The 11,006-nt window shown below is 30.3% G+C and overlaps 2 protein-coding genes across 2 annotated transcripts; one reads left to right on the top strand and one right to left on the bottom strand.

The window, feature by feature from the left end:
• Positions 1-1,639: 1,639 nt before the first annotated feature.
• On the top strand, positions 1,640-2,691 carry LOC119667854. The gene is made up of 2 exons (XM_038077192.1): positions 1,640-1,724; positions 1,842-2,691. The coding sequence occupies exon 2, from the start codon at positions 1,937-1,939 to the stop codon at positions 2,456-2,458; it is 522 nt and encodes a 173-aa protein (XP_037933120.1). The 5' UTR covers positions 1,640-1,724; positions 1,842-1,936; the 3' UTR covers positions 2,459-2,691.
• A 1,815-nt stretch (positions 2,692-4,506) lies between these two features.
• LOC119672417 (regulator of telomere elongation helicase 1 homolog) lies at positions 4,507-8,562 on the bottom strand (the record flags this gene model as incomplete). Its single annotated transcript, XM_038083461.1, is given in 9 exon segments — positions 4,507-4,871; positions 5,086-5,349; positions 5,591-5,720; positions 5,808-5,953; positions 6,011-6,259; positions 6,314-6,728; positions 6,785-6,991; positions 7,047-7,372; positions 7,428-8,562. Coding segments are annotated over 9 exon segments (2,994 nt in total). The 3' UTR covers positions 4,507-4,661.
• Between the last annotated feature and the right edge of the window lie 2,444 nt (positions 8,563-11,006).

Genomic DNA, 11,006 nt, shown 5'->3' with positions numbered 1-11,006 from the left:
AGTAACAGATATAAACATTGCAACCAGAACAATGGATATGCTTGTCGAGTCCTTGACGAGTGTTTATATATCTATAAGTTCATAATTTTGTATAAACAAAAATATTATTACTTTTGGTATATTCTGATATCTAATGATTGTTTAAAGATTTAGAAATTTTTCTGATTTACTACGCAAAATGTTGTTTCAAATTGAACTGATTCATATTATGTTTAAGAATATTTAACAAAAATATTTTAGTATTTATAAAAGTTACTCTTAAAATATAAAACCAAAATCTTAAAAAATAAATGTACTGCATTTTAATTAAAAGTTATTTTGGTTGCCAAAACACTTGATAACTAGTGATCGTTTTAAGTAGAATTCTCGTAATTTATTTAAGTTTCCTATTATTCACACTGTTTAGAAGACCGGTATACATTTTGAAGAAAAACGAATTTTAAATCGTTTATGTAAAACATATACATAAACTAGATATGAAAATAGCAAAATGGGCTTTAGCATATTCAGCAATACTCCAACAAGCCGTCCGAGTTTTAGTTGTCATGATTAGAAAAAGATGAAATACAATCAATCAATCGCTTTTTATGTCATTATCCACGACTACAGTCGATGCGACTTTAGTTTCCAGGAGATTGCTTCTGCATTTGTATGGTAAAGATAGACTATTGATATCTTTGATTGTTCTAAAAGACGAAATGGTTTCCGAAGCACGCTTACTCTTTGGAACTTTGGGGCTTCATAAAGAGATTTAAAAAATGACATATTGAACAGTAAAAAATTAAAATTAAAAAACTATTAGGTTAGATTATCCCTACTGGATTCACTTAGGCCTATTGGCCCATTGTGTTACCGTATGTATAGAAAAAACTCAGCGTTTAAAACCACCTAGAACCTTTGGTGAAGCCTTATGCTATTTAGTGTCAAATTCTGTAATTGGCCAAGATCCTCAAGAAAAGGTGCTCCTAAAGTATTGAGTCGGCGCCGTGCATGAGCTGGGCAAAAACATAGTAGATAAGAGGCACTCTCATCGTCTTCTCCACAGCTGCGACAGGTTTGATTGAAAAGAGGACCAATTCTAGCATGCTTCCCTAGTTTATAGTGATCTGTAAGTAAACCTATTAAAAGACTTATATCTCTACGGGGTATCTCAATGAGAAGTTTGGATTTCTTTTTATCGGAACATGACCAGTTTGCATACAATAGCCTGCACATCGTTGAGTCTTTCCATCTTTTATTAAAAATAAATATATAACAACGTTATAAATAGTATTGATAGTTAATGCGAGCTATTTAAATAGCAAAAAATAAATATATATTATAAAATTAGGTTTTATTTCCGTTATTAGTTAATTATCACATTTGAAAATATGCTTCACTAGACAGTTAGTGTATGTTATTTTGATATTTAATATATGTTATTTGTAAATAAATATATTTAAAATATTTTCGGAAATATATTTTTTTATAAATTATTCGATTATTTTTTATTAATAATTAATTTTTATAAATGCACATTTACATTTAACGTCTCACAACGAAAATCAAAAATGCGTTAAGGCACGGATGTGGTCATTGCGCATTAGCACCAGTAATTCTCAGCTGCTCTCCCCATCCAACATAAACAACATAAAATGCATTACCCATGGTCGGGTAATGCCCATGATTTCAATCTCATTTGTTACTCGCAGGCAACAACACTTGTAACTACTTGCATAGAATAGGTAAAAGTTTATTAATTCTAAATTGCATTTATTGTGCATATAATAATAATGATAATAATAATAAAAAATAAATATGACAAGCAATAAGAAAAAATATTTATTTTTCTTTTCTCTCAGCAAATATTTCTGGAATAACTTGTGCCAAAAAGTCATCACAACGAAAGAAACAAAACTAACCTTGCCCTCATTTCGGTTAGAACACACATTTCGATATGGTTGAGGAAGGTGGTTGTCTGAGACAAAAGGGCGCATCAGTAGTTAATATTGCGAATGTCAAGGGCGGCAGATATGTGTGGACAGATAGGGAATTGCTAATGCATTTACAAAACTACACACCGCTAATATTGTTAATTGACTTTGTGGAAAAAACGCGCACTAAGCGCTTTTATGAAACTTCCGAACGTTACGAGATTTTAATGCTACTCTTCATCATGCGGAAGGGTGCACCATTTTGTGAGAATAAACGTTTTCCAGAGGAGTACTGGGTGAATCTATCGGTTGGACCAATTGCGGAAGCTTTTGATCGTTTGCAAGCTGCCATTGATATACCTGATCCACAACTGCCAATACATATGAGTGTTACTGATTTAACAAGCTGGAAGCAAATGTTTGATGCTTCAATGATGGATATAAGACGTTTTGCATACTTCACAGATCCAGTGCAGTTAGCTGACATTGGTGTGTACAATCGGTTGACATTCGAAGAGCGTTTCGGACTTCAGTGGAAGGAGTAATATTAACTTATGTTAGAGAGGAGAGAAGCAGCATAAAAAAAAACACGTAGCTAACAACAATAAGTAGAGCATGTTTATCAACCTGTTGTTGTCATTCAATAGTATATATGTATATATATATACTTATAGTTTTTTTAACAAATGTTTGAAATTAAAATTTGTGCCTTTCAACATGCAAACCTTTTTCGTGCAGTATGTGTACTTTGCCAAAGTGATAAACTTAAAATATGTTAAAACCCAATATATAAACATATATATAATAAATAATATATTGTAAAATACTTATGAAGTCATATATGTTCTAAATGTTATAAATAATTAAATTTAGCAATATAGTAAAACCTATAAATACTAATATTTAATTTTCAGAGTATTCAAAGTTTACAGACCTAAGTTTAAACTTAAGCTGAGTAGATATTAAAACAAAGAACTGTAAATGCATTAAATACTTAAAATATATATATATAAATATACTATACGACATTAGAAGAACTATAATATAGATAACTATAATATAAATAATATAAATGTTATTCATATATCGAACTGGGATTTATGTTCATTCGCAACACACACAGCAAGTTGGGTTTTCGTGAACTATCCGAACTATCCGTCTATTAATTGCAGTAACTGCAACAAAATTTTAGTAAGGGAGTGAGCTGGGGTGCTGAAAATGCATAGGTTCAAATTTGAAAAGAGAAACACAATGAAATGACAAAGTTATTTGAATTAATTCTTTCTTCTAATGAACGAAAACTTTTGATCCGGAAATAAGCACATAAAAAGGCACAAAACGATGGTTCGACGTTACTTAAAATCTTGTGAGGACCATGTTGCAATAAACATTAACAGCATGCAAGTACACCTAGTCTACTTCTAGTATCTATTAGATCCATATATAAAAATAATATATTTGTAATAATAAATAATAGGCCAACGTTAACTTACATAATAGATATAAACCCCCTTAGTAAAGTAAGAAAATAAAGTAACAGTTCTTAACAAATTAAGATTTTTATATTTATATCTGAGTGTATAATCACTGATCTTTGGCAGTTGCCTCAACCGGCAAAATTGAATTATAGCTCATATTGTGAAATTCACATCTGTTTTAAAAATTGCAAATGTTAAGATATAAACCACAAATATTTTTTATAATTACTATATATGATTTTTATCTATTTTTTCTTACTACGTATAAGAGCTATATAAAAAACTATAATATAGATTTGATCTTAATTTCTCAATTGTTTCTCGTAATGAAAACAGCTGCCTTGTACAGTCATGTATCTAGTACGGTACCAATACAGTTCAACTTTTAATCGTTACATTCCACAATACCATACGCGATCAACTTATGCAATCCGATATATCGTATAACTGAAACTATCATAACGTACCGAATCGGTGTTCGTATGTACATATATCAAATAGACATTATATAATGAGGAAACAAATTATTTGTTTAGTTGTTTAAAAAAATCATAAAAAAATAATTAATTTTATAATAATTAGTTCCGTGAACATTGTAAAATACATAACCTGTAGTGATTTAGAGCTTTATATATAACTACCGACCCACCGTTTTAGACCATACTACAGTTAAACAGGTATTATACCAACTATATAAGGTGATTTTTGTGGTTCTGATCAAAATAAATCTAATTTTTCATCAGTTTTGGGTTCAATTTATATTCCATAGTGCGCAACAGATCATCGATTTCGATTACTTCAAGGAATATCAAAAAGTATGTATGCAAAATTTTGGTCAACCAATGCCAATCGATCGTTAATTATTAAAATCTAGTATTTAGTATATTTGTGAATTAGAACATAAAGCTTCAGAAAGTACATTTTTATCAAATTGATATTTTTATATATCACATATATGGTATATAAAAGTGATGTTGTGTACATCGGGACTAATTATTCTTAGAAACATATATATAAATGGATTTTGTGTAGGGAGTCCTTATTCAACAAATTTTGATGTTATTTTTATGGAATATTATTGAATGCAAGAGAAATGAAATAATTTTTTAATTTTTAAAAATTTTTAATTTTATTTTATTTATTTACATTCAAAAGTAATCTATTTTAGGTGTAGCAAACCGCACCTAGCACTAGTATCGTGCTATATATAATAAAAAAAAATAACTGTAAGTGCATTAAAAACTTTATACAATATAAGATATTACAACAACTATGATATACACGACAATCGTTCATCGAACTGAGATTTATGTTCATTTTTCAAAAAACGTCGCATTCCTCGCAGCATATACAGCAAGTGGGGTTTTCCTAATATATCCATTAGCAATGTCATTAAAGCATCGAATGTGTTATCACGTTTATAAGAGATAAGGGCGGCAGTAAATGCAGCAAAATTTTCCGGAGAAAGTGAGCTGCGGAGCTGAAAGTTATTAGAATTTAGATTACAAACTCAATTCAAGTAGGAAGTTATTTATTATAAAACCATATTTTCCATGTTTTTTCTTTTGTAACTAAGGAGCAAGACAAAGTACGAGATATACAATGTATTGATATTACAATACAATACAATACAATACAATGTATTGAATCTACAAACAAACCGTACAATACAATATATTATCTTTTTCACTCACCACTCTTAAAAACTCAACACGATTTTCCGGCGCTTCTTTATTATTATCTAAAGAAGACGATTCTGAAGCACACGAACTTGAAGAAGAGGAAGAAAATAGTGATGGAGACGTCGTAATACTAGAATTTTCGACTAATTTGTAACGTTTTTTTTTATTCATTTCAGAAATATTTAAATTGTTATTCAAAGTCGATGACGGTGAGCTTCTTTCGCGTTTATGAATTTTAACTAGTCCAGCATCGGAACTACTATTAAAATCAATTGTCTGCAAAAGAGAACTATTATAAAGAAATGATCGATTTTAAACTTAAAAAATAATAATAATAGTAACTATGCTTATATACAGAAATCACAGGGCTGTATCAATTATGTGAAAATATCTTATATCTATTACTATATCCAATAGTCAGTTTTAAACTATAGATTAATATCTGCATATAATTACTTTCAAATTTGCATATTATTTTTAACTAATATTATCTTCCTACTGGTAACTTCACCTTTACCTTAACGTTTGTATCTAAACGACTTATAAAATCCATGGCTGTTGGTGCTTGACTGCTGCTAGTCCGTCCCGCTGCTGCAGCATAATCAGCAGGCGACCAACTTTGTATGGAATTGGTGCTCTCAAGTTTTCTGAAATTGTTTAAAATATTTTCTTATATTATCTGTTATTGTTTCAATTTTTTATTATTATTATATACAGTCAAAAAATTTACGTACATTGCATTGTTTTGTGCCGTGTGATATTTTTGTTTAGATTCCATACTTTGTGTGGGATCTGAAAAATATTTACTCCGTACTATCTCTTCATCTTCAAGCGATTCTTTCACTAAATTTTCCACACTGCGCTCTACAGGTTTTGGTGTCTAAAATTTAATACATAAGCAATATATATATTTCTTCAAATTTTGTTTGCACAATACATTTTTATCTGCATTTTTATAAAATTCTCTCAACTCGCGCAATATGGGACCAAAATTTGAACTTTTTGGCGACGGTCCCAAGTGCCCACGTATCCACTTCGAAAGTTGTTGAACTTGAGATTGTTGTTGAAACCGCATATCACATAATAATATAGCACCATAATCGTGTCGATGTCTTATAACACGTCCAATTGCTTGGTTCACAGCCCTCGTTGCATCCAAGCCATACCATTCTTGACCACTTAACAGCTGCAAAATTTGAATATCATTTTAAGAATTATGTTCTTTAAATTTTATTTTTACTTCATTTTCTTTTGTTCGATTATCCTCCAAATAACGTCTTTTCAAAATAACTTTTGGATCTTTAAACGGAGGATATGGTAAACCGGTGATAATAACAGCACGTCCATTACGATCCGCAAAATCCAGACCTTCAGATACTTTACCTCGACAAACAGCCATAAAACATGCTCCTTTTGAGTCGCGTATAGCTTGGTAAAATTCTTCCATTGTAGTTGTGAAACTTTCTTTGGTTCGTGGTTCAACAAAAATTGGTTTATGTCGACTTAGGTCTGACCATAAACCACTAGCTTGCCAAGAGTCAACACATTGATTTAATAATGGATATGAAGGGAAAAATACTAATAATCCATCAGGTACAATTCTCGACACATTTAATATGGTTTGCCCCAAGGAGCTTATATATTTTGGGTTATTACTGGAATATTAAAAATATGAAATATATTTGTAATTCATATCGAACATAAAACTCACCGATTCGCAAAATTAGATATCAACTGCTCTCGATCAGGACCAGTACCAATAATTTTTACATAAACCTGTGATTTGTTTACTATGTGTGGGTTTTCTAAGTGTTGCGCAACTGGAACAGCAAGTTCAGCAATGAGTGGCTTCAAAGGTGCTAACGTACCACTTGTAAGTATAATACTTCTAACATTTTTGTTTAAAAGCTCCTCCATTCTATTTTATTACTACAGGTTAACAAACTGTATTTTAATTGATAGAAATATCTTACCCAAATCCCGGATTAAAGCACCAAAAGTTTATTACTTTCGCTTTCGATGAAGATTTGGCAGCACCTACTTTCGAAAGCCACCCATCTTTATTGGTTCCTCCACGTGCTGTTTGTTGTTTTGTCTCTTCAATTTGTACATGCAATTTAAAACTCCGGAGTAGTTTTTCCATATTTTCCTCCTTATGCATAAATACAACGTTAAGCAGATCTGATAGTATCTGAAAACTACCACCCTTGCGAAATACAGAGTTACTTGTTTCAACTGCTAGGAATTGTATAAGCTTTTCTAATAAAGCAGCAACTGTGCCAGCCGTGCTCTGACCAAACTAAAAAATAATTATCCATAAGATAAAGTATTTAAATATCTTTTGTAATACTTACATTTGCTTTGGCAAGTACTTCAAAAATATAAGAAGCTGGATATGTTTGTCCATCTACTCTATTGTCTACAGTGATATCGTCGACAGCTTGTTCAAGACCTAGCAACATTTCCTTAAGCAATGCTAAATCTTCAATAGTAAAATCTTTAGTTTCATCTTCCATGTCCTGTCCATCTCCGTTACTAAACGCTTTCATTATATGAGTAACGTCATCAATTGATTGTGCAATATCGGATGAACGTATCTGCACTGAAGCAGACTCCTCGCAGATCTTTTCAATGTTATGTGCTTCATCCAATATGATTATTGTATTCTTTAGTTCAATTTTATTTGCTTTTCTTGCTTTAGGGTCTAACAAATAATTATATGGCATGAATGTTATGTCCGCATCATCTACTAACTCTTTCGATGCGTAGTAGGGACAAATTTTAAGCTTTTGCCCAACTTTTACTAAATCTTCTATGTCCATAATGGTGGGACCACGCAAATCCGGATGATCCTTTTTCGAGTCTACTCGTGTATGAAATGAACATGTTTTAGTTTGTACGCGTAACTTACACATTTGTACTTTATTTGAATTCCCTTGCTCTCTCATTACCTCTGGGTGTATGCAGAGCTGATCCCTCGAACCAAGTACTACGGCCCGCATAAATGAATAAGCAGTGCGTTTTAACTCCTGCATTGCCTGTGTCAACTGCGAGTGTGTGCGTGAAGCATATATAATCTTTGGGACGCCCCAGTTACCTTTTTTGGAAGCATTCGAACTGCCACCCATAAAGGACACAGCTATTTCATTATTCACATTTTTAAAATTTGGTTCTTTACATTGCTTTATTAATTCATGCTTTAAATCATTTTTTCGTGATAATATCCATGCCAGGCTTGAGCACAGCAAACTTAACGTTTTTCCTGTACCCGTCGGAGACTCCAAAACACCGTTTGTGCCATCCTTTAAACAAATAATAACTTTTTCCATATAAGCTTTCTGCACATCGTACGGCTCAAACGGAAAATTGACAGAAACATCACCAATCATGTACTCCGGCATTGTTCAATGTTCATTAATTTTTTTAATATTTAATAAAAGTCATTAAATAGAATAAATATTATTTATCACAAAGACGTTTTGGCGGGATCTGTACAATATTTATATTTGATGTTTTCTGAACATATGATTTTTGCTTCTCTTACAGGGTACATCAACTATGATATATTATGTATTTAATATAAATGCATTCTTTTGATATAAAATTAATATTATATTAGTAATATTTATGTTAATATGTCATAGGAAAAATCATACTGATTTTATAAGTAAAATTTAAAGTGCTGGAACCTAAAATTTCTGTATTCGAAAAAATCTTATTAATATAATGTCAAGCTCAATCATGACAAAAATTCATTTGTGTTTGTAAAAAGTGCACACAAATAGTTATATGGTTAATTAATAAATAATAAAGGATAAATCATAAAATAAAAAATAAAACATTTTAACTTCTTATCTATTATCTAAAGCATATCATTTTTATTAATCCATCAATCACCTACGTTAAGGTGCATTCACACTAAAGCAATCACTTGCGAACGAGTGAACATTCGCAGGTAATCCCTGGTGTGGATGTATCTTAAAATGCTGTAAGTGCGATATGTCTATTTTTACACATGAAAACTGTTCGTAAGGAATATTCTAAATAATATTTGGTGTATTTGAAAATTTTTATCATTAATATTGATTCTTAAATTTTAATAATATATATGAATAGATTTTTTATTGAAAGCGTGTATAAGCAAGGTATCAGTACATATACAAGACTCGATTGATGACTCGACCAAGGACGTTTGCAGAAAAAGTGGACAAATTTGTGTTGTAAGCATAATAACAGCAGTTGACTCTGTTAATAATAATATAATAAATAATAATACATAAAAGATAAGCAACCCTTTAATACAAACGTACGACAGCTTACAACTTCTAATGACATATTGTGAGGAGTACTATTCAAATACTTGAATTAACAGTTCAATCAATGTAAGCAACATTAAGCTATAGTTTCTGACATCAGTAACTAACAATTATTACTGCAGTTCTAATATATAGGCTACAGTAATCAGCGACTTTTGCTCAATCATACGCAGTACTACAGAAATCCATTTGCTTAATAGTGCGTTGAACAGTGATTGTAAGTGATTATAAGATTTATTTAATTGAACATTATTCGTACTATTAAATAATCAATAAACAATTTTTTTTCTTTAATCATTTTCATATCAATAAATTGAATAGAAAATGTGAAACAGAATCTTTGGAAATAATTAGTTGTTAGTAAACTCTTTGATCAACTGTCATACGAGAAATACAATATATGTTATTGTACATATATGTACTTTATAGATCTTGTACTTGTAGCAAAGCTGAGTAAACATTATCTCATTCTTTATTAATAGATGTGTAATATAGTGGTGCTATTCATTTTTAAAATATTTTGTAAATACTGAATAATAACATTACTTGACATTACTCACAGTCTACCAACCTAAAACACAATTACTGTGTAAGTCTATAATATAATAACTATGTACGTTTAAATCATGCAAAAAAATTACAAGTATTATATGCCAGTTTATAAAGTGCAGTTTTATGATTTTATAAAAATAGACATAAAATAATTTTCATTCGTGTATATTTCATATGCTACAAAAATGTTTTCACTGACTTAGTAAGATATTTCTCCCACATATACGGTAACCATTAGGCCTAAGTGGATCTACTAGAGATCACCGGTATAACCTAACCTAACCTAGTAAGATATTAGTGGAATACACAATCTTGAGCAACGAGCTCGATAACCGAGTAAAACAAAATATATTTAGCGGATATGTATATTATTGTTACCATATACTCGGATACCAAGATACTCGGATAGTAAAAGAACTAATAAAACCGTCGTCAGAATCGTAAAAGAATAAGAATGATCAATTTGTGTATTATTTTATTTTATTTTAAATGCTATATATAAAGATAATACGGTATACTAGAGCTTGCACCTCAACCATCGGAAATATCTAATTTCAAGCCGCACTGCTAAAAATTATATGTGGTTAATATTTAGACTTAGACAAAATTTTTACGTCCGAATGCGTTATTTTCGATTTTGTGTGAAAATAAAAATTCGTTTAGATTAGTCAAAATGTGAAAGTGTAAGCAAAATTCTTGCTATAGTTTAGTCAATGCAGCCACAGTATAAGAACAAATTTATCACACTCACAATACCCATATAAATATGACATCAAACTACAAAATTTTGTATTGTACCATTTAATGTCAAAATTTTAAGATGTATTTTTTAATTATTTTACATTGAAATTATAACAAGGTTTTTATTTGCATTAATTTAAATAACAATTACTTTTTTAACTCTGATAAGGTATAATAAAATATTTGAATTTATTTTTCTGACAAAAATATATCCACACAATTTACGTATACAGTGCGCATATTTTGCTGGAAAGTAAATAATGCAAGGAAACTGATAAAAACGAGATACAACATTTTTTCATTAGTTTGATTATTCAGTTCGTT

Source organism: Teleopsis dalmanni, chromosome 1 (genome assembly GCF_002237135.1).
Source record: "Teleopsis dalmanni isolate 2A chromosome 1, ASM223713v2, whole genome shotgun sequence".
Taxonomy (NCBI): domain Eukaryota; kingdom Metazoa; phylum Arthropoda; class Insecta; order Diptera; family Diopsidae; genus Teleopsis; species Teleopsis dalmanni.
Note: the sequence above shows the minus strand (reverse complement) of the source record. Positions and strands in the feature narration are given on the sequence as shown.